At 37.7% G+C, this 25381-nt stretch overlaps 2 protein-coding genes across 2 annotated transcripts in view; both read left to right on the forward strand.

Annotated features, from left to right (window-relative positions):
* LOC126973852 (disks large homolog 5) overlaps positions 1-16628 on the forward strand; it is a 30076-nt gene extending 13448 nt beyond the window's left edge. Inside the window, exons 8-16 of the mRNA XM_050821199.1 lie at positions 1353-1426; positions 2192-2255; positions 2615-4551; positions 4995-5109; positions 5229-5388; positions 10274-10494; positions 13126-13259; positions 15517-15736; positions 16488-16628. Coding sequence (XP_050677156.1) covers positions 1353-1426; positions 2192-2255; positions 2615-4551; positions 4995-5109; positions 5229-5388; positions 10274-10494; positions 13126-13259; positions 15517-15736; positions 16488-16594 — 3032 coding nt within the window. The 3' untranslated portion in view covers positions 16595-16628. The remainder of the gene's footprint in view (positions 1-1352; positions 1427-2191; positions 2256-2614; positions 4552-4994; positions 5110-5228; positions 5389-10273; positions 10495-13125; positions 13260-15516; positions 15737-16487) is intronic.
* Positions 16601-23435, forward strand: LOC126973743 (uncharacterized; the record flags this gene model as incomplete). Its single annotated transcript, XM_050821065.1, has 1 exon — positions 16601-23435. A coding segment is annotated over one exon (690 nt), but the record flags the coding sequence as incomplete, so codon positions are not given.
* Positions 23436-25381: the final 1946 nt, after the last annotated feature.

The following is a 25381-nucleotide window of genomic DNA, read 5'->3' on the forward strand; positions in this document are numbered from 1 at the left end:
TGCAATTAATAATTTCCAGAGAATTTTATTTCAATTTTAATTCTCTAATACTTATGCTATTCAATCGGTGCTTCTGTAACACACTACTTGTCATTTTGATTGTTGTAGACCACTTCAACCGCGAAATTTGATGCACCGTTCAACAGGACATACCTGCTAGTTGAAGTTTATTTCGGGATGTGTTGATAATCTCGAGAGATTCTTCAAAGTTATTAGCAATAAAATTGTCAATTTTGAAACAGGTTGTATAACAATAATATACCTGTCAACACCTGGCAACCCTAACGTTGCCTTTAAAGTGATGTAAGATTGATTAAAAAACATATAGTTACATAAAACATAATATAGTTTAATCAAAGAAACAGATAGCTGCAGAACCGAGCAGTGAGATCCTATACTATTATATATTTCGAAGAAAAAATTGAAGTTTTAAACATGATAAATGCGTTTCAAATTTGTTGTTTACAATTAGTAAAGTTGTTATGTTTGGTTTGTAATTTCGCTTTCACCTCAGGGAGACAAGCATGCCATTTGTACTTATTCTAAATGACTTAATAAGCAGACTCTCAGTAGGGAGCCTCCTGTCCCATCCTCGCCTGGCGTTTATTCAACGGTTTATAAGGTCGGCACCGCTCCTGTGATTCGTCTGGTTTTACAGGAGAGTATGGGCTGCGGTGATCACATACCATAAAGTGACTGTATGCTCTGACTTAAGGTGTATGCTCGTTTCTCCATCTCTGCCATAAAAAAAAACTAATGTATCATTTAAATATTCCAGAGAGTTGGTAACATAATTCTGATCGCTAAATTGTCCCCATTGGCTTTATATCGATTCAACTATGACATTCTGCATTACGTCTGTTATATATTGTAATATATTGTATGTCGACAAGTTCACTCAAGTGAATGACCGAACTCGCTTCGCTTGTGCGTTCAACTTCGCTATCGTGGGCAATCGACAACGTCGCACTAGTTGCACATACTGTTTATGTATTATTACCGACTCCATATTCGTTTTTAAACTTCTGTAACTTAAATTATAATTTTATTTATTAAATTAAACTGTCAGACGCGTCAACCTCAATTCAGTTTTGATATTTCGAAATTTGCGTGTGCCAATTATAATTTGCGTGCGACAAGTAAACTTTTCGCACTCACGCACGTAATTTTGAAATGAACAAACGGCTCTTTTTCAACCGCAACAGCGAGCGCCAAGATACTACTTTTACCGCATGAGTAATACAAAAAGTATTAACACTGTCACATTATTAATAATGTCACCTTATTAATACTCCATAACGACATACAGTTGCGTAATAGTTTTGTCAAATACAGCTTTGTCTGTGTTGTAGGTACATGGGACATGATCCGGGGCAAGATAGAGGCGGTTACTGGACGCAGCAAATGTAAAGAGAAACAAAATAAGGTAACTTGTCTAACTACATCTAGTACACATATCCGAGCTATTTAATCTGATGTCTCTACGAATTCACATGCACAAAAACTGTTTTAACATATTTTTTTGCAATTCATCAAGGAAGTATGTTGGTTATCTCAACTTTACGAGAATTTGCATGACAATTGATATGCCTTTATTGCAGTTATTCCATTTCTTTTTACCGGTGGGAGGCTTCTTTGCACAGGATGCCGGCTAGATTATGGATACCAGAACGGCGCCTATTTCTGCCATGAAGCAGTAATGTGTAAGCATAACTGAGTTTCGGTCTGAAGGACGCGGTAGCTAGTAAAACGCAATTGTAATGTCGCACAGAGTTTTTGATTTTTCAATAAAACACTTTTAAAGGATTAAAACGCGTGGAATTGTAAATGTTTTAAGATTTGATTTTTGCGTAAAAGTTCCAGGTGGACTGCTTTTTGGGTTTTTCAAGAATCCTGAGCCGCACTGCATTGTAATGGCCAAGTCGTATCAATTACCATCAGCTGAACGTCCTGCTAGGCTCGTTCCGTATTGGCATAATAAAAAAGTTGAAATCACCTATTTGCATAGCTATTTATGCTTCCGTGCTATATAGCTATAACTAATATTAGTTACATATAATTAAAAAAGTTGATGAATTATGATAAAAATATCAATAATTATCAATAATCGTTACTTACTCTTCAGCGTTCCCTGTAAATGATTTATATTTTAAAATAGCTGTATTGTTACAAATGCATATTTTTCTATTAGGTGCCTGAATCGGACGCTATCGCTGAGTTAGACTCCGTTATCGACAGTTATCATGGCAAGACAAGTAAGTGTACTTTTTTTTCTGTGCTCCTTAGATTTTTGTTACACTAAGATTTCTTTTAAACTTCAACTACCATACCATGCCATCCTATGCACCATTTTAAATGTTATCTCATTACAATTACCTGTTCTCTTAAAAGCATAATTCGGAAAGCACCACGATTAAAGCTATATACTATCTGAGCACCAATTTTCCCTTAAATCTGTTGTAACCGATCTCTGAAAATTGAGATTTAACACGCTGTACAATATCATTATCCTTATTTTCTTCATAACATTATAAAAATCCATTGTAGATTCACAAATTTTAATTGATATTTATTGTATACCCACTCTTTTACCAACATGCAATTTTAATTCCAGTCAAAGAAACCAGTAGTGTACTGAAGCGATCACGACGGAAAAACAAAGAATCACAAAATGATGTCAAGAACGGTGGCACGTGGCCAAAGGCCAGAGCCAACTTTATCCTCGAGGATAACGCTACCGGCACCATAGTACAACCACGGTCCAGGAAGGAGAGGCCACCACTATCTATTCTACTCAGCCCGCCGACCAAGCTTCCCCCGGAACCTCAACGATCCAATACGAATCGTAATTCGAACCCTATTCCTTTAGGCCACTTGCCGTTAACACAGGTGACAGCACCCGCAAGACACTCTGTCTACAAATCCATAGAATCGACCCCCACCATCGAACATTTCCCAAAGCCTGCCCCGCTTACCATTCACAACCCTTTTGCTTCACCAAACACAATGAATTTCGAGAAAAGCAGAACATTAGAAAAGCACAGAGAGAAGCATTCTATAAGCGATTATGAGCATGATGTCACGCCTAATAGACTTAGCTTAGTACTGAATCCTTCGGATGACTCGCTGGACTACCAGCCTCAACCGAGGAGTCGAACGAAGAGTCCACATTCCTTAGACTTCATGGTGAACAAAGGGCCTAGTTCTTTGGATTTTGTAACGCGCAAGTCACCGAGTTCGCTAGAACATTCCATAAAAAACCACTCGGGGAAAGACATACTCGATAACTATTATACAGCGAAGAAATCATCCCCGAAAACCGTGAACAAGTATCCATCAGACAGCGATAGTTTCGGTCCTGATAGTTTGAACAGCAATGCAAACTTTCCTATGACAGGCACTCTACCTTCACAGAATAGATTACAATCGCAGTATTATAGAGGGCCGTTCACGAACTCTAACCCGCACAATTCGAGTCGCTACACACATCTTTCCAGCCCGACTAACATACCCCAGAGTCAATCCGGGGAGAGCATTGGAACCAGTTACGAGATGCATTCATTCCCTTCTCACACGCATAACATGTCCGATCTTAATCCAGTTCCGAGAGTCAATAGAGATTATCATCACACATACGAGGGCGGCACGTTTCCGAGAAAGAAAGAAAACCAAAGGTTTCGAATACCTTCAAACCCTAGTGTGACATCAAAGAATTCTGCAGGGAAACTCAGCACGGGTTCTATCGAAAGGAGTTCGGAAAGAAACTCGCCGATGCCTACATTTCATGTTGAAGTCTTGAGTCCAGGTCACGGAGTTAAACAACTAACGCACAAAACAAGAAACTCCATGCCTGAGTACTGTGGATTAAGTTGGAACAAGCCCTTACCCGGAGAGTTGCGGCGAGTACATATCGACAAGAGTCAACAACCTCTTGGTATACAGATATACTGTCCGCCCAGCAGCGGAGGCGTGTTCGTGTCGACGGTGAACGAGAACTCATTGGCTAGTCAAGTCGGCTTGCAGGTCGGCGATCAGTTGCTCGAAGTGTGCGGGATCAACATGCGCTCCGCTACGTACACCCTCGCCGCTAGCGTGCTGAGGCAGATAGGCAATTCCATCACAATGCTCGTGCAATACAGTCCTGAGAAGTACAAAGACGAGATGGAGACCCCAGGAAGTTCCTCGTCCGGAGAGACTTCTAATGACGAGGAAGTTTCTTTATCAGGTTCACCCACACCCAGAAATTCTCCTGGACCTCAACAGTCTCTACGAATGGATGTTCCGTCCACAGATTCATCAACGTTGAGACAATCGCAGGGTAAAGATCTGCCCAGATTTCTATTGATAGAAATGAGGAACTGCTCTGATCTGGGTATCAGTTTAGTGGGTGGTAACGCCGTGGGTATATTTGTGCACAGTGTGCAGATGGACTCGCCGGCGTACATAGCCGGCCTGAGAACCGGGGATCAGATACTCGAGTACAACAACATAGACTTAAGAAGAGCCACAGCAGAACAAGCCGCGCTTGAGTTAGCGAAGCCTGCTGATAAGGTAACAACATTTCAACGCTAGACAATTTTCTTGTATGTAGAATGGGCCCAACAAAGATTTTAGCGTAAACTATATATATATTGAAACATATGTCAATTGACAATATTATCCCTAGATTATTTTGGTATTTATTGTTTAATCGGTGTTCTATAAAATACAACAATTTGAAATGTGAATCTCACAATAATTGTGCAGTGTCCTGTTGTGGTCCTGAATTGTCCCTGTTAGTAAATATGGTCATAAAACGAACAGAATAATCTGCTCGAATGTAGGTCTCACATTTTTGAAATTTGACAATACGGACCATCTGTAAATGTTATAAAATGGTGCAGAATCGCAACCTATTTAAAATATTTGTCTTTGTTATTTGGCATAAAAAAAATTCAAAATTTATTCCAAAGTTTTCGATGTGAGAATTAATTTAGTATTTGAATTGATTTTAGGTTAGTGTTCTGGTCAGACATGACCTGCAACAGTATCATGAGATCAAAGACAAGCCGGGAGACGCATTCTACATTCGGGCGGGGTTCGATCGCTGCGCTAAGATCACATCTATAGGTACGTTAAAACATGTTTAATTTTATATTTGGATTTAAAAGTGTCGGAGGCGCAAAGGTTGCCTTTCGTCTAGTTGCATGTGTTGATATAATACCAAACTAATGATAGGAAATATTTAGGTATGGACACAATAGACGAGTACTCTCTGTGGTTCCGCAAGGACGAGGTGTTGTTCGTGGACAACACACTGTACAACGGAGCGCCAGGTCTGTGGCGGGCCTGGCAACTCGACTGCAAGGGTCTCAAGCGCCACTGGGGCACCATACCTAGCAAGTTCAAGTAAGCTATTTCGTAATTATATAGCTTTATACATTATGTATTGTACTTCAAAGTTTTTCTCAAAGTGAGTGATTGCAAATTGTGATATGCAAATCAGTCTCGCATCAAAGAGTGTACAAGTTAGACGTGTTGCAAATTATTTTTAAAATTTTTATTAGTGTGACAATTTAACTTCATCCTTATTACAACTGCCGTATTCATAAACTCAATTGTATAATACTGTGTCAGTTACGCTTATCATGTTTTACGTATGATCAGTCTGCACTCTAGCTAACTTACCTCACCCCAGCGAGGAAAAGAGGCAGGCTCTGATTTTTCGTCCCGCACCCACGCATGGTAAGAATATAAACGTAAGCAAAACATTAACTCACAAATTTTAACAGTGTAAAACATGGCTCAAGAGCGCTCACCTACTGGAAGTGGCAAAAACATTGAACGTAGTGGTTCTCAACCGAATCTATGAAACATAGGCATTCAAAGTATGCCGTTATCAGATTTAGCTTCCATTACCATCCGCAATAAGCGCAAACACTGCCTTGATTACGATGTAAATGATCAGTTAACAGATATACAAAAACAAATGGCTGAGATGATGGCATTGTTGACATCATCTATAACTACACAAAAGGAAAGCTCCTCTAAATTAGCGAATGATATTGCAAATATAAAAGATCAAATGTTAGAAATCAAGTGTGGTATTGGCAAGACAGAGCAAAAACTAATAACTATAGCTACAGAACACGAAAAAATAAAAGCTGATGTAGAAAATATTAATGGTCTTACGCTTACAATGGAAACAAAAATAGCATCATTGGAGTGTGATCTGCAGAAATTGAAAATATCACCAAATGAAGTGCATAGGACTGCTGAAGAATCATATGGAGATATACTAGCAGAAATAACAGATCAGACTCTGAGAAAGAAAAATATTATAATAACTGGCATATCCGAACCACAAACCACCGACATTAGAGACCGACAGAAAAAAGATAAAGTTGAGGTGATGAAAATTATAAAATTTATTTCAAAAGACAGCCCTGAACCTATCAAAATCATAAGGATCGGGAAATACAAAGCTAATGAAAACCGTCCCATTAAAGCCTGCTTTGAGTCAGAACACACGACAAAGATTATACTTCGAAATAGAAATAAGATGAAAAACGACGCAATAAGAATCTTTTCAGATCAAACACCATTTCAACAAGCACGGTTTCAAAAACTCAGAGATGAGGTGAAACACCGGACTGCAAACGGGGAAGACAGCCTGCGAATCAAGTATATCAAAGGCATGCCTAAAATTGTCAGCTCTCTTCCAAAAAACGACATTTTGTAACTAATCGCAATAAAAAAGATAAAACCACTACATACCAAATCCTAAACAATTATGATGGCTTAATAACAAATAAAAAATCACTGAAATGTCTATATGCTAACGCACGGAGCATAGTTAAACCTGGAAAGCTTGACGAGCTACGATGTATAGTGGATTCATTTAAAACTGCACTGCATCTTATAATTTTATCAGAAACCTGGATTAAAAGCGACGAAGAGGCCAAAAGACTTCATATACCGGGTTACCCTCACTACTATCACTACAGAAAAACTACAATTGGAGGAGGGGTCTCTATTTTTGCTAGCAACAAATTGAAACATTATCTAATTGAATAACTTTCGCAGGATAATAACCACTTCTTATGGATACATTTGGAAAAGCTATCCGTGGATATTGGTGCCATATATAAACCTGGTCGAAGAAATGTCAAAAACTTTCTAGACACTCTCTCAATACAAATAAATAACAAGAAAAGAGTAGTAGTTTTTGGTGACTTTAATTTTGATTTACTGTCCCCCGACAACTTAGTAGAAGATTATAAGGATACACTCAAAGAAAATGGTTTCAAAATTATCAACAAGGTCAACTATGAACACTGTACTCGCGAAACACCACAAAAGAAAACCCTGCTAGACCATGTATCAACTAATCTCAAGGGTCACCAGTTTCATATGGCTGTCATTGAATCCTCAATGTCAGACCATAAACATATATTCTTCGAAATAGATAAATTTGAACCAGAACCAAAACAAAAAATAGAATATGAAACCATTGATTATACTAAACTCAATAAAATTGTAGGAATTCATAACAACGAGAATGGCAATGATAATTATGCACAATTTGAAAACAGATTGAAACAAACTATTCAGTACTGCAAAGTAAAAAAAACTAAGATACTGAATCCTCCAATACAGGACTGGGTAAATAAAGGCATATTACATAAAATAAATCAAAAGAACATACTCTGGGAACAACATAAAATTAATCCAAAAGATGAGGAAATTGAGAAAAAGTTCGTAAAAGAAAGAAAAGCCGTTTCAGAAGAAATACAAACTATGAAGAGTAATTACTATTATAAAAGATTCTCTGCATGTAACAAGAAACCAAAGAAGATGTGGGACCTAATAGATAGCTTAACTAACAATAATATAAGGGAGGTCTCAATACCAGCTAAACTGAAAAAAGGGGATAAGGAATTGAAAGATGGACAGGAAATTCGCGAATATTTTAATGAATTTTTTTCGACTGTTGGTTTATTGCTAGCGGAGGCCATTCATGCAAAGTACCATAATAACAAAATCTATACTGATGCAACACCTACCGATATCAATCCTAATTATGGCCTCAGTAAACTAAATTTCACAACAAAAAAAGAAATCATTAAAATAATAAATAACTTAGATGTAAATACTAGCCCCGGAATCGATTACATAAATACAAAAACTTTAAAATCTATTACAAACTCTATAGCTGACGAACTTAGTCGGTGCGTAAATATTTGTTTAGAAAGTGGTAGTTTCCCTGCGTCTCTCAAAATAGCCAAAGTGACTCCTATTTATAAATCAGGAATCAAAACAGATCCTAGCAATTATCGACCCATTTCTGTACTCCCAGTATTATCCAAAATCTTTGAGAAAATTATATACAATCGGCTAGAATCCTACTTGAGCTCCATTGATTATCTATACCCTAAACAATACGGATTTAGATCAAAATCCAATACATTATCTGCCACTGTTGACTTAGTAACTAAAATAAAAAATAATATAGACGGCAGAAAAATTGCTCTGGGCATATTCATAGATCTAAAAAAAGCCTTCGACACGGTTAGGCACAAAATTCTCCTGGACAAATTAAAAGATATAGGTATCACCGATTACGCTCACAAAATCTTTGAATCAAATCTAACTGACCGTTTTCAAGTGGTGAAGATCGGTGAATACCAAAGCAAACAAAAATTAATAACTTATGGAGTTCCTCAAGGCTCGATTCTTGGATCCATATTATTTCTGGTTTATATAAACAATATCAGTAAACTAGCCCTTAAAGGAGAACTGTCGCTATATGCCGATGATACCACCTTGTTTTATTATGGAAATAAATTTGAAGACATAATTCGTGACGCCCAAAATGACCTTAGCATACTTAATATCTGGTTTCAATGTAATTTGCTTACCCTTACCAAAACCCACTATGTAATATTTGCACCTAAAAATAAAAAAATTAATGACTTGGAACAGCTAAAAATAAATAATATTACTATAAGTAGGTCCGATTTCGAAAAATATTTAGGTTTAACTTTAGATAATAGGCTTACATGGAAACCACATATTAAAAATATTAAAACAAAATTAGTATCTCTAACTGGAGCCCTTCGCAGTATTGTACGTTGCCTGCCCCATAAAGTTCGTTATTTAATCTATAACTCCCTTATAAAGCCACACTTAGATTACCTAATCCAAGTCTGGGGATCAGCAGCTAATACTAATCGTAAAGTACTACAAACGGCACAAAACAAATTGATTAAAGTATTATTTAACTATGATTTCTTAACATCATCAGAAAAAAATATATAAAGAAACAAAATTAATGAACATAACTAATACCTACAAATACTACACTTGTATCTTAATCCGAAAATTATTATCAAAAGAAATACATTCAAACATAACCTTAACAATAAAAAATAAATATCCCCAATTACAACGATTAAGAAGTGCCAATTATATAATCTTATGCCAACCCAGAACTAATTATGGTAAACGAAATATAACTTTTGAAAGTGTTGAACTGTATAATAAGCTTCCTAAAAATATTAAAGGGTGCTACAGTATGCACATTTTTAAAAAACTCCTAAAGGCCCATTTAAGCAATAAAACTGAAACATAAATAGAAATATCTTGAAATTAATTGTCAACCCATTGAATAGAAATAATATTTCCTGTTGTCACATCTAGTAACTCGTTATCGATGAATCTACGTAATCTTGTGTAGTGAGTTGTGACTCAACCGTGGCTCGCGTCGACTATTGACTTCGACCGGCCCGGGTCGGTATGATTTTGATGCGATGGTGTTTTAAAACTACCCACTAGTATTATAATTTTTATAAAATATTTGTATTATAATTTTTATTTAATATTTGTATTAGAAATTAGAAATGTATATAAGCTATAATTAACTAATTAGCCTATTTTAATTACTTTATAATTTCCTGTACGCTTTAAGATGCAATTTTGTTACCCACTTTTTATAAAATAGCCTGTAAGTTCCATTTAAGTGGAAATTCCTTTATGGAACAATAAATGTCTTAAACCATAAATTAATAATAATAATCGAATGCACCTTTCTTTCAAAAATCAATAAAATAGCAGTTAATTGCGGGACCTATTAACAATTATTATGTGAAGTTAAACAGTGCTTCTCTAAAAATTAAGCAATTTCGAATTATTAAAGATTTGGACGGATTTAATGTTCGACACGTTCAAGACGCAGTGTTCGTCGGAAGCGCGCGTCAGAAGATCAACTCATGAGCTGGTGTATGTGTCGTAGAGTGGAGGAGATCCTGCGGCGGTCGCTGGGCGCGGCGGACAGCGAGGCGGCGCGGCGCGCGTCGCATACGGCGCGGCGCTCGTTCTTCCGCCGCAAGAAGCACCGCGACAGCAAGGAGCTGGCCTCCTTCTCCAACACCGAGCTGGGCTGCTGGAGCGACTCGGGCACGCTCGCCGACGACGCGCCGCCGCTCTCCTACCAGCGCGTCGAGCGCCTGCACTGTGAGTATCACACACGCCACCTCTAGGGCCAAGAGATATGCTACTCGTCCTATCCGAGGAAAAAATCGACAAAGCATCGAATATTAAAAAGACCATTGCCAACATCCTTGGAAGTACAGCAGTAGTCTCCACTCCAGAAATAACTGTAGAGGTCGAGGACCTTGACGAAACAAATACCAAGGAGATCTTAGAAGTGCTACAAAAAACTGCTGGCAATGAGAGCAACATTACATTAGACGCAATCAAGTCTATACGACGAACATACGGTGGAACTCAAGCAGCAGTAATCAAACTGGGGGAGGCAATAGCTATAAAAGCCATAGGTGACAAGGGCGAAATCGGCTGGGCCAACTGCGGAATCAGGAGAACAGAACACCCTCTAAAGTGCTTCAAATGCTGGAGATACGGTCACTTATCCAGTAAATGCACAAGCACAATCGACCGAATCTCAACTCAATCTTAACCATTGCGAAGTTGCACATGATCTTCTTATCCAGACTGCACATGAACTACAAATAGACTTGGTTCTAATTTCGGAACCATATAAGAATTATATATGTAACAGCTCATGGGTTACCGACACTTGCGACAAAGCCGAAGAATGGTCCTGCAATCCCAGGCTTTCCATTAAGTGAGCGTATACACTTTTACAGTTGTTATGCACCACCCAGCCTCACATTGGAGGAATATATGGACTTCTTGAAAAGACTCGCAGAAGAAGTCAAAGACCACGCTCCTGTATCATACACAGATGCATGAATCCCAAAAGGGCCGATTTACCCTAGATGCAATAGACCTGGTGATCAGTACTGCACAGCGAGTAATTTCTGAAGGCAGATGGAAAAGAGGCACAATAGAGTACTGTCTGGTTGAGACGCTAGATATCAAAAATGCATTCAATTCAGCCAAATGGGATGTGATTATGGAAGGATTAGCCGAGTTCAATGTACTTATCTGTGGAATATAGTAGCGAGCTTCTTCTTGGATTGCGTTCTTAAGTACGACACTGACATTGGACCTAAAGAGTCACTGGAGGCGTATCGCAGGGGTCAGTGAGGGGCCCTCTGCTTTGGAACATCATGTATGATACATTACTGAAACAAGACTTTCCAACCAAAGCACGACTTGTTGCTTTCGCGGACGATTGGCGATTTCGATTTAACAACTATTACGATAGCCATATCGTAATAGTTGTTGAAGATGGAATCATCGGTTCACACCAGATGTAAAAGTATGGTTAAACCGCAAACACGGAGAAGCTGGGTACAACCTCCCACAAATGCTTTCTGGACATGCTTGATTTCGCGAATACATGTACCGGTTTAAGCATGACGTTTCTCCGGAATGCCCTACGAATACTGGGACCAATTAAAACCCGGAGCACGTATTATTTATATGTCCACGATTCGAAGCTGCCCGAAGTAAATGGGAAGAGGCGATAAAAACCACAACCAGGATTCAGCCAGAAAATATTATAACCATGCTGCTGGAATCACAGGAAGCCTGGGATACTATAAACGGCTATGCAACCGAAGTGCTAAAGGAGCTACGCACCTATAAGAGAGAAAGAGCCAAAATAAGGCCAGCGTCAAGTGGAAGTAGCTGCTAACAGCTAAGTCCCTCCCCGTGAAGAAGAGCTTGACGGTAATCCCGCGGGGAACAACGAGGGAACAGAAGAAAGAGGCGGTTTCTTAGTCTTTATAGGTCACCAGACCGAGTCCGACATACAGGGTCTCTGGCATCCTAACCCCACGATACGTAATAGTATTTTTCCCCTCAGAAAAAACACAGACACAAACACAAATCTCAATGGCTATGCTTTAGATTTTTATACTTTGTAACAATCAACAACTTAGATTTTCTGTTGTTAACAAACGCAAACGATTCACTTAACATTACCTGGTTTGATCTATTGTTCCCGAAAAAAAAATACAAACACGTGCATGCGCCATTAGTTTATTCGTATGAAAAAGTGCACTAACAAAGTAATTTTTTACTTTTCATTGTATGTAATTTTCTTCTTTATTCGGAAATCATTCATTGCGTCCCACGTATAGACTGACATGCACGCAGGAATACAGAAAAATCTTTACTTTATTAATTATTTCCAAACTCTCGACAAAATTAAAGCAACGCCGAATAAAGGTTTAAGAATGGTAGAACATTCAGCTAGCTTCGCGTACAGACCAACAAAATAAGACTACTCAAACAAAAATTTTAACAAAAAAACCACCGAGTTCAAAAACACCATTCTAAATCAATAGATATAAAAATCAATAATATGCACCAAAAAGTATAAACGTTAATTGTGTATTTTATACAATCTAATTAATAAATCTAATTCTAGATGTTGTATTGTTATTTTTGGAATCGGTGTCCTCCCGCCGCGGCCCCGCTCTCGCCTCACGTCGCGCGTGCGACTCGAGCACATCTCACCTAGTTACCATAAACGTAGCTATAAACCTACATTGGCTGACACCAACTGGTTCACCCAGTCGAAGCTTCGGAGGTAGCAAATATAAAAAAAGCATACCGACGAATCGAGAAGCTCCTCCTTTTTTGAAGTCGGTTGTTAATGGTCTGGCGTGAGTATGAACGGCATGAGTACAGACGCAGCGGTGGTGATTACAGACGGCAGCCGGCGGCCCGTGGCCGTGCTGGGCCCGCTGCGGGAGATCGTGGCGGGCAAGCTGCTGACGGACTGGCCGCACGTGTTCGTGAGCGCGCGACCCGAGCCGCGCCACGTGGCCGACCTCACCGACAAGGTACTCTAATGTAGATCACACACACACATTTGCTTTGACTCACTTACTATTAAATCTTATATCTTTAAACGAGCAATTCTTGTATATATAATCTGAATCTCATTGATATGCAGAGGAAACAGAGTGGGAGATAGCACACAGCCTTGGGGCACTCCAACGTTCACAGGTTTCGGGTTCGAGCAATAACCATCGACAACGACTTGTATGCTGCGCCCAGTGAGTAAGTCCACTTGCTCATCAAGAAGCTCTCAGGAAGCCCAAATGATGGAAGTTTTGAGAGAAGCGTCTTGTGCCATACACGATCAAAGGCCTTCGCTATATCCAGGCTAACTGCCAGGCCTTCTTCCTTGCTTTCGATAGCCGCCGCCCTATACCTATCACAGGTATACCAGAAGATCGCCTGCTGACCGACCATGGCGAAAGCCGTACTGCCGTAGGTCGTTGATCAACTGGTGACCTTCTAGGTATACCAAGAGCTGGCGGTTAATTATGCTTTCCATGATTTTGGAGAGCAGGGAGGTAATAGCAATATGCTTGTAGTTTGGCGGATCCGAACTGTCTCCTTTTTTTTTTAGATCGGATGGACAAGGGCTGACTTCCATGAGTCAGGGACTACGCCTTTTGAATAAGAGTGGCACACTCAGGGGCACACGTTCTAAGCACGATTGAAGAAATGCCATCCGGCCCGCACGAAAACAGAGCTCGCCGAACAGTTTTCTGTCTCAACTGTACTTCAGGTGTGGAGCTCTGACACCGAAAGGTGGTCGGCGGTGTTTTTCCATTGTCGTCAAGAGTCGAGTTGAAGGCAAAAACAGTGCACAGGAGATCGGCTTTTTCTTTTCCCGTATGGGCCAGGGTGTCATTCCTCATGTGCAACGGCGGCATGGACGGCTGGTTGAAGTTACCAAGAGCAGCTTTCGACAATGACCAGAACTTGCGTGTTCCGGTCGGGTAACTGGAAAGCTGTTCGCCGATTCTGACGACGTTTAACTTCGCACGTGCGATTTGCCGCTTAAAAAATCTGGAGGCACGGTTATATTTTCTCTTTAGAACTTTGCAGTTCGGATCCTTTGACCTCAGTGCCGCAACCCAAGTTCTATATGCCTGTTTTTTGCAGTCAGATGCTGCTTTAACTGACGCATCGAACCAGGGCTGTGATATGCCACCGATCGGTACTACAGAGCTTGGTATAAAAATATCCATGACCTGCAGTATCACATCGGCTACTGCAACGGCGCAGGCACTAGGATCATCCGAAGGGAAACAAAGCAAAAAAGGAACGCATCCTATCCCAGTCTGCTGACTTGTAGTGCCAAACGCGGCGGGTCGCTGGTGGTCTGCGACGTTGGCGTCGGATAGTCACTACACTCCTGACCAGGCAATGGTCGGACGTCCCGAGAGGGGCGGAGACCTAGTAACTATCGGGATGTGTAGTCAGCAGAAGGTCGGCTTGTAGCTATCCACATCCGGGAGCCGCATTGGCGACTCAACTAATTGGGACAGACCATACGCCAATGCAAAATTATGCACAGATCGCCCTGCGTAGTCTGTGGTACGTGATCCAAGCCATTCGGCATTGTGCCCGTTGAAAGCACCCAAGACTACGATTTCAGGGGAGATCCCCGGCAAGAGGCAAAAAATTATGCTCAATTTTGTACCCGGGGTACGTTATATGACGTATCGCTAGGTCTAGATATCTGCGTCTCCGTAAGGAAACACAAGGCCGGCTGCGCCGTCTCAAGGTGTTGGTGGACGGTGGTATGCTGTGAGAGTGTGGTAAGTAACCTGGATGAGTCTGGCCCGATTGTGCGGACGTCAAAAGACGGCAGCGTGACTCTCCCACTTTCAAAAAGCCCGTAGTCGCGTCTTACGATACCCTTGGGCCTGGTACTACCCTATTCTTTGTACGCCCCGGGGAAGCATAGGGCGATCCCCAGAAGAAGTTTGCGCGATAGCCACTAAGAAACATTAGTTACTTCACAGCTCTTCGATAACACACCCTTCAATGGTTCACCAAGTACCTCTCAGAAAAATGTATAGTATAAAAACAAAATAGAAACAAAAAATTTAAACCCTAGAACCGGAGATATATATAAGCTGTATGTGTCGATCGACGTAAGAAAGCTTATAAATATCAGTACTGTACTGTAAATTTAAATATTGGATTCCTTAGAGAATAGCTTGTGTAAAAAACGTGTATTTGATTTTTAAAGATATAATAAGGGAATTGAATAAATTTTTACTTATGTGATTTCAGGGCATTCATTGTATAGTGGACGTTACGGTGCCAACGATAGAAAAGTTACATAAACATCAAATATACCCTATAGTGCTGTTTATAAAGTTCAAATCGTTCAAGCAAATCAAAGAAGTAAAGGATACGCGGTACCCTGCCGACAAAGTGTCTGCGAAGGCTGCTAAGGAAATGTACGAACACGGAATTAAAGTTGAGAATGAATTTAGAAATTACATATCAGGTATAACTTTTTAATTATAAGTTTTATTTCCAGTGTGCAGTTTTTATAACGCATCTTCATTTAGAATAATCAAACTAGATAAAAGAGATGATAAAAATAAATAAAAAGTAATATGTTATTCAGAGTTGCTATAAAAATAACAATTATATTTTGATAATTTATGAAAGTATTTAAGTAATACCAGAACCATTTATTATATAAAAATACGCAAACTGAGCAATAATCTTTTCATATTCAGAACGGAAAAAGGTTACAGATTAATATGAAACGTCAATAGTTATGACAAGTATGATGTAAGATGTAAGCTATCACCGCCACCCACACTCTTGCAACAACTGAGGAATCGTAAGGCGTTGTAAGAGTGTGTCATCATACTTTTAGGCGACTGTACGCGCTTTTTGAAGTTATACTTCTTTAGGCGCGTTATGAAAAAATGATGAGAGTGAAATTTTAAAAGGAACAGGGCGAAGTTGGTTCCTAAAATTTTTGACGTTTGCATCATTCGTTATTTTTTTTTGGTTTCTTCGTCCGTTACAAGGACAGGCGAAGGGTTCAAGCCCATCCAGCCGTATTCACTATTTAAAAATTAATTGTCAAAGCCATCTTTGCAAACGGAGAATAGCACGAGGCATAAACCATTTTAATGATTTTTGCTTCGTTAGGCCAAAGAATTATAACTTCTTGCGTGCATACATAAGTACACACACACTTTTTTTGTAAGCCTGTGGTACATATTTGACACGTGTTTCAGCCGAGATCCCCGCGGGCGTGAACATTGCGTACATGTGCACGCAGATCAAGGAGGCCGTGGAGGAGGAGCAGAACAAGACGCTGTGGGTGCCGGCCGCGCAGGCCTGACCCCTGCCCCCGCCTCCCCGCGGACCCAAGAGCGTCACGTTCTGCACGCACCGCCGCGACTACTACTCCGACCCCGGACACCCCAAGACCAGGCGCAGGCAGAAGAAGAAGCAGCCCGCCGACCCGCTCGACGACGTCCGGTACTACTCCGAGCCGGACGCCAAGTACTTCGAGATCGACTACGAGTTCCTCAAACAGTTGCGGCAGATCGCGCGCAGCAACTGTCCCAAGTGTCGACGGAAGCGCACCAGACGCGACGACAGGAGCAGGAGGGACTACGTGATGTGCCGCGGCCGCTACCACAGCAGAAGGGAGCACTGCCGATTCTGCTGCAGAATCTGCAATCGATCGACCGACACTCTCGACTCTATCGATGACGATTATTCGCTAGTATCGAAGAGCTCCAGTTTCCCCGCTCGCGGCCCGCGTTCCAAAACCGCTTCGATGTCTCGGAAGAGCTCGATACAATCGATTAAGTCCGTGTCGTTTTTGGAATCGAGCAGTGAGTCGATGAAAGTCGAGCCGAACTACACGGCCAAGAGTTTCACAAACGATTTAAAGAAGTTCTTGCTGAAGCCCTCGTCGCCCCGACTCAGCTTGCGAGAGAAGCTCATCAACAGTTTCAAACAAGAATTAGAAGCCACTCGAAAATCACCTAAACTGAAAGCTATAAAAGGTCTTTGGAAGTCTTATTAATTAACCGACTTCAAAAAAGGAGGAGGTACTCAATTTGTCGGTGTACTGATGTTTGACGACTAATATTTCACGTTTGACTTAATATTGCAATAATAATATAAACTTTGAGTACTTTTTAGATGTCATAAGTATATTAACTTATAAAAAAAATAATACTTCTACATTTTTCCCGTTTCGAACAAGGTGAGCGTTTCCTACTTTCGATAGTTTTCAGAATATTTATTTTGAATATTATATTATTTTTTGTATATACGATATATTTTATAGTTCATGTTAGTTGAAACTCATATTTACTTGGTCTGGGTTCCCGAATATCTTGGTGCTTATTTTGACGTTGTATATTTTATTATTCTGTATTGTTATATGATGTATTATATAATCTTTTGATCGATAATGGTTAGGCGGAAACTTGCAATATAAAAATAAAACTAGCACGGCACACTCTGTCTAAACTTGTTTATGGTCTAACATATTAACGTGAGTGTTCATATTGTTCTAAATTGTAGTGATATATGAAGGGTCGCTGCCTTCGTACCGCAAGATGAAGAAAATATGACTATTACGAACTTGTTTTGTCTAAACTTTATTTTGCTTGTAAAAGAATATCAATCAAATCATATTATTCAGATATAGATGTTTATTATGTAAGTAGGTCACTTAATAGGATTTTTCCATGTATTAAATTAATTATAATATCTTAATTATTTAACTATCAAGATTCATTTATATATTCACGTATATATTTCTCGTAGCGTACAGTCGTTTGATTTTGTTTTCTTCAATTATGAGGGATTGATACGTCTTTCTTATTAATTTATTATAAAACTTGTAATGCTCGATATTAGTTTATTTATATGGTAGTACGACGGCAGCGATATATTTACAATATATAACCGTAGTCTAATCTTATAGGTAGGTGCTACTTACTTTTGTCCAAATGTGTCCCGTCCCTATTTTCTCGCGTTATCGTAAGACGTGTTTTTCTTATTTTCAGACTGCATACATCAGCTCCAAAATGTTATCAACCGGTTTTTATATACATACCGGTATATCTTTGTAATATTACATATTTGATGTTCGTTGATACATTAAGTAAATATATTAAAATTTTTTGTTTTTTACAAAAAATAGCTGTTAATTTTTAGGTACAATTATTACGATTTGAAACTAAAAACCATTTTAATGAAAATTGATTTGAAAATATAGTTTTATGATTCGCTTCTTAATGAAACATGTCTAACGGAACATTAACAAATTTAACAGGAAAATACACATTTTCCGAATTGTTATTCTTTGAAACTGAAGTATAGCCGTAGTGTAAATAATTTGAATAATCATTATATTGTTGCATTCATACAAAATGTAATTAAATTTCGCCTATAGGAGTTATTGAGACATAGATCATAATAATATAGTCGTTTTATCTTCGTATAGACAATTTAATGTGTGTGCAACTGTAGAATATTTTCCTTATACAGCATGATTGTTAAGACACTAAGATGACTTGATTGGCTATTGTACATTTAGAAAAAAAAATATTAATTTACTACATTGTACTACTTAACCGAAAATGTTTTAATCATTTGCGTAATTAATTACAAAGTTTAAAAAGAAAATACCCCGCGGTTAGATGCGTGGAAGTGGGACGCGACGATGCGGACACACGGACTCGTTGGCGCTTGCGCTTAATTAAAGTAAAAGGTGCAGTGATATGTCCACATTTCGTTTATTTATAGAGAATTTGTTAAAAAATTAAGTACCTAATTTGTTTCATAATTAGAATGAAATCGCGTTGTCTCCTTAAATAAATTTAGTGTCTTACCACTCATATTGTATATGACTAGTATCAAAATTATTTTGCCTGAAATATTTTGAAATTTAATACATACAAATTGGTTTGGATGCCAGATTTAACATCGTCTCTTCAAAACAAGTGTCGTAGATATAAACGTAGACGACTAGGGAACAATAGGAATCGTATAACTTTAAATATGTCTAGATTATATTTTATGTAGGTTTAGGTGTAGATGATATATCAAAAACTTTATTCCAAATCTACCTTTCTTCGATAGGAACTAAGTCTTGGACATGTATGCCCATTTTTTATAACACAATACTCATCAATTCGATACTCAAAGCAACTTGATCCTTCTTTAATCATGTCTTAGACTATGTGTGGCTTGTCCAAAGTATTGTTTAGTGAGTTCGGGTGAATCTTAGCAATAAATATGTGCCCTATTGAATCAACGAAGTTTTAGTATCATATGCAATAAAAACAGTAACTTTATTTATGTGTTTGTGGTCAAGGTGCGTAATCTAACCAAATGTAAACAAACTAAAATTGACCAGAGTCAAGATCGCCGGAATACGTTGAATGAGGGCAGTGCAGGACCGATCGTCGTGGAGATCTTTGGAAGAGGCCTTTGTCCAGCAGTGGACGTCTTCCGGCTGATGATGAAACAAAACTAAAAGACATTAGAGAGTTTTGTAATATGCGCCTTTCCGGTTAATGTTGATTTGAAGAAAAACGCCCGTTGTATGCGATATTAACATAAACTTTGTGAATATTTGCCCCTGGGCGTCTTACCGGATGTCTAGAGATACTACCCTATCTTGTTGTTTTGTACCATCTATGTTTTCACGTCATATGTATTTGCAGGAGTTAAATACAATTAATTCACGATCTCATTGTTACGTGATGAGGCTTGTTATAGTTATGTGCTCCTACACATTCAATTGTTCTATAGCATGTTAAAAATGAATGTCATGAATATAAGGTATGACATAATATGATTTATTAACTTATGTTCTATTATCGCGCACATTACAGTAAGTTAAATATTTATAGTACTCACACTAATCTAAGAAATGTTACGTCTTATAACAAAATAGTAGCAAAAACAAAGAAGTGCGAGACAGACAGGTATGTTGACCTTGATACATGTGCTGTGTGACGTTACGCAATGTGTGTATGAGTTGAACGTGTCCTTATCGGAATATACTGTCATTGTATAAATTTTTCCGAAACAATATCCAGACTAGATTTATGTTGTGATTAAACCAAAAAACGTCCAAAAAGGTTTCGTAAAGGTCAAAATAGAATCACGGTTTTTAATCCTTACTACGTTTCGATATTGAAACTCAGTTTTTCATGTAATTTACAATAAAGATATAAACCTTTCGAAATCGGCGAGTGCCCCCGCGCCGCGGTATGTTTTAGATCGTCGTGATTTTGGCGCGCGCGCAGCGGCCTGTCAATGCGTATTATTTGATAACAAGCTATATGACCATGCAAAATAAACCATCTTATAAACCAAATGAAGGTCAGATCTTGGTCAGGGAGCGTGCCGTACGGCACTTCCGATTTTAGTGTATCTGAGAAATCTAGTGACATATTGCACTTCCCGATTTCGTAAGGTAAATCTGTACCATATTAACTCATACAAAATTACTAATTTGTATTTGAAGGTACAGTTGGACAAAGAAATGTATTTATTAATACTTTAAAGCAGCCTTTTTAATGTGTGTTGTAGAACTGTTGTGTGTGTGAGTGCACCATCCAGCACATTTAGTGGTTAAGTTTGTGTACAGTTTTGAGTTTACATTGTTTACGCATTGCCGATGCTACACGGTTGTTGGTTACGTGTTAAGTTTTCAATTATTTGTATCGCTACCGAGCATTATTTGGTGCAATAGATCGATATTGCCAGTTGCCGAAATACTTCACAATCATATCAATAGCAATGTGTCTAAAACATTGAATCAACTGTTACAGTTTTTCTACTGGCAATATTCAACAAACGTAATAGTTACCATAACGTTAATATCGATTTGCACAAATCCAGATTTGCTTTTTTTTTCTAGTTTTAAGTCGATTTTACTTTGATCTGATTCAGCTAATTTATTATTTCGTTAAAATGACCGCGTGTTGAAAGACAGACTCAATCAATTTATTTATTTTGTATAGTGAGGTCCCCGTTTAACATTATTATAACTTAGGTTACATGCTTCAAATAGATTTATTATATTTAATAAAGTCGGTATGCTCTCAGCACTCATCGAGTTCATTTTTAATCTTTTCAACCCTAGTAATTTTAAATTGTAAAAAAATTATTAATACTCAAAACGATTGACCAACTTATCGAGAGGAAGAAAACTTTGACCCAATCAGGTAGTATAGGTATATAAGCATATAATACGTTTATTAATATGTTTAAACTTGAAAGTTCTTCTTTTGTATTGCTTTAATTTTTATAACTTTCGTATTATTTTAAATAACTTTAAAATATAATTCCGTAATATCTTCTATATAGGCGTAATTTCTAATGGAGTTTCTGACATTTTTGCTTTTGTAACTAAAATTCTTCGATTGTCGCGTGTGATCCCACTTCTGACAATCGTCCTGTTATGGAACGAAAAATTTTACTCAGTGGCGTGTATTTACGAGCTGATATAGTAGCGAGCTTTTAATTAGCGTCAATAAAATAGGTATCTAACAATTTGAAATTATTTTTGTCCCACTATGTCTTATTATTTATTGTTGTGTTTCTACGACGTCCGCCAAGAGTCGGTTGCTAACTTCTCTCACATTTGTTATATCCAGTGGACAGTGTTTGTTTCACCTTGATAATTAGGATTCCGGTGGACGCGATTGTGAAAACCCTCTAAAACCAAACAAATAATATCTTTTTCCATGTCAGTTTTGACTTCTTTTAGAGTATTTATTAAAATTAATGCGCTATATTCCACGAGGTCACCTCACGATGTGGATCGAGAGATAGGTTCATTCAGTCTCCGTGTTCTTGGCTGCTTGTCTTCGTAACCCGTCTATTATCTATTTCCTATACCTGTCGCATGTATATTGTCAAAGCCGTGATATTACTATATCTACCAATTGATTATAATATCACTATTACAATATCACTAAAACCAGGCCTTTAAATTATAAGAAATGAAGTCGATTGACAATCTACCGTGCAATAATAATATCACTAGTGAAATTGTAATATCACAACTTTGACGACATACCCACGGATTGTTAGTATACTGACTTTATTAACTAAAATATATCTATTCTTTAGAAGAAACATATGGCGTACCTACTTCCTACGGGGCCTCGAGAGTATTTAAAATTAACGCGTTTAATTAATTATTTATATTCTTGTATATATTACATTTTAAACTGTACATTTTAACGATATTTTTTTAAGATTTTTTAATTTATATAATTACTGGGTCCATGGATGGTTTTGTCCTGTAATATTATATTTATGTCGTGTTTTAAATATTTCTAGTGATATTTCCCTTCTGCTCTCGTTTAATGAGATAGAATGATAATGGTTCTAATAGAAATATTTCGACATCATTTTAGAATAGTCGCCCCGAATGTATTTTAAAATTGACAATAATATCAGTATTTATATGATACGTGATAGCGTTGTGAACACCGTATTATTAAAATTGGTTGTGTTCAATCTGTATTATTTATCACAAGCGAATTTGTTATAATTAAGCGATAATGGTCTGAATTCATTAATTACAATCAAATATTTGAAAGTTTTATTTAATGTCGTAAATAATATTCGCACTCGTGTTGTGGACCCCACATCGATGATCACCTACCATCAAGTGACATACTTGTCCTCCAAATATCTCCATGTCTGAATAAAAATAGTTGTTATTGATGTAAACAATTTCTTTTTTTTAAATTGATATTCCTCACTTCAGGGATTAATTAAATTAAAATACATTTATAAACAAAATTGATGAACGATACGGGACTCGAACCCGCGACCTTTCGAGTTCCGTCCGACCGCTCTTCCACTGAGTATCGTTCGTAAATGTCTTGTTCAACCTTTTTATTCAAAATTTAGTAGGTAATAATAGGTTTAGTTTTCTTAGAACCAATTAAAATACATGCGTACAAATAAAAAACTGATTGAATATATTGAACCTATTTGTTTGTTAACATTTCGATAATTGTTTCTGTATTTTGTAATGGTATTATTTTTATTATATCTTTTATCATAGCATAGTTTTGTGTATATTTCTATGAGGCCTACGTTAGTCTAATGAATATTGTCTATGAGAACGTTGCAACGAATTGTTTGATGTAGATTGAAGCAATAAATAATATATGAGAGTGTTTTGTCTATTACTACACCTTCCACAAGGCGTGTACACCTTGCTACAAGACCGGCAACACTCCTGAGACTCCCTGCGGTTGCATCATTGTGAGGGCAGCGGTGCTTACAACTACAAATCAAATCAAAATCACCTTTATTCATGTAGGCACTGACCTGAATAAATACCATTGGACAGGCTGTTCCCATATGTTTCACAGCAAATTTGCAGCCTATTTGAAGCGCCACTCGCGAGCGTCCAGAGAACTAATAATTTTGACGTATAATACAAATGGCTTTGAAGGAACGTACAATACTCTGAAGTATTTTTGCATTTTGAATTAATTTCGTTCGTTTTCCGTGTTATATATACTTGAAGAATCAAAATAATAAAGTACACATTTTTTTTTGTAAATAGTTTCCCACCATCTACGTATTTGTTCGTTGTTATCACTAGTTTTAGTATCGCAGACTCCCTACATGGCCAACAGCGCCAAAATAGCAAATATCAAACAGAACCAAAAGCACTTTGATAGCCGCCAGTCCAGTGGTATATAGTAGAGGTCAGTGCATGTAGGGTTCGAAGATAAAACACTTATGAATGTCACAAAAAAAAAATTGTGACATTCATAAACCATTTAAAATTTAATAGAGTGGGCAATGACTTTCTTGCTACTTCGTAAAGGGTTGAGCTAATGAGATAAAGTAGCAAGAAACTCATTGCCACTCTATTAAATCAATAATTACATTTTCATCATTTCAATTACAACATATTTAAAGAGCAACAAACAACCTCTAACGGCAAATAGTTAATGCCTTACACGAGTAAGTGAAAAAAAAATATAAATAAATACGTAAAACATGAGTTATTGAGTAAAAAAGGTGCATCAATCCACACACCGTGAATAAATAAAGGTAGGTAGTAGGTAATTTGCGAACATTTTAAAAGGCATTTATTTTCTCAAAATTGATTCCTTTAGAATTATTTTTGATGTCATTTCTAATATACTAGATACTATTACCGCTTCGGAAACAAATGGCGCTCTGAGAGAGAAGAAGCGGCGCAAAAAACTTTCCCAGCTTTCTTTTTTGCGCTCTTTTAAATAAAAATATACGATATTTTACTTTCATTGCTATTGCTATAAAATAATCATTATCTAGTCCCAGGCTATCCGATCACTTAGATATTCAGCTGTGGAGTAATAAGATTTACGACAGTGCCATTTTTTTATAAAACATTTAAATTTAATAAATAATGCCTGAACAGTGGTTGGGACTTTATTATAAAAGTGTATACATTTACCCTTAAAGATATTATGTATCTTATGAAGCCTACTAGAATTAGTTACAAGCAATCCCGTATTTCTAGTGTTATAATAGAGGTGATCTGCTTTTGAAATTTTCCTTGTATCACTCATATTACCAGCAAAAGATCTGAACTACTTCAGATGATCTAGAATCTAGATGCTTGAAATCTAGCATTCAGCCAGCATAAAGTCATTTAAGCTGAATCTTGTGGTTCCACCACCGCGCATCAAAACTTAATTTCATCAAGCTGTGGAATGATTTATTGCTTATTAAATGCTGAATATATTTATCATTGCACATATGATCATGTGTTTGGCCAAGGTTACAAAGGTGAGACATGTTCGTTTGTGTCTGTGTGTGGAGTGTGGATGCTGGTGTGTTATGTAGATGAAATTACTGAAGATTGCGGGTACACCAGCTATGCAGAAATATCGATTCACTTGATTGTATGATACGTGCAATCATTGATAGTTGACAGCTATAATCTTGTAAATAACGGAGATAGCCGAAATCCACTACGTTTTAAGCAACTGCTTGCTTTCAAACTTAGCCAGATTATACCTCGTCGCCATATTGTAATTACTTTTTCAAACTTTTGTCAAATCACTGCACGTTTCATAATAAACTAAATTACATTTTTTACTTAGGCTTCCTTTTTTTT

This window comes from Leptidea sinapis, chromosome 30, assembly GCF_905404315.1.
Source record: "Leptidea sinapis chromosome 30, ilLepSina1.1, whole genome shotgun sequence".
In the NCBI taxonomy this organism is placed as follows: Eukaryota; Metazoa; Arthropoda; class Insecta; order Lepidoptera; family Pieridae; genus Leptidea; species Leptidea sinapis.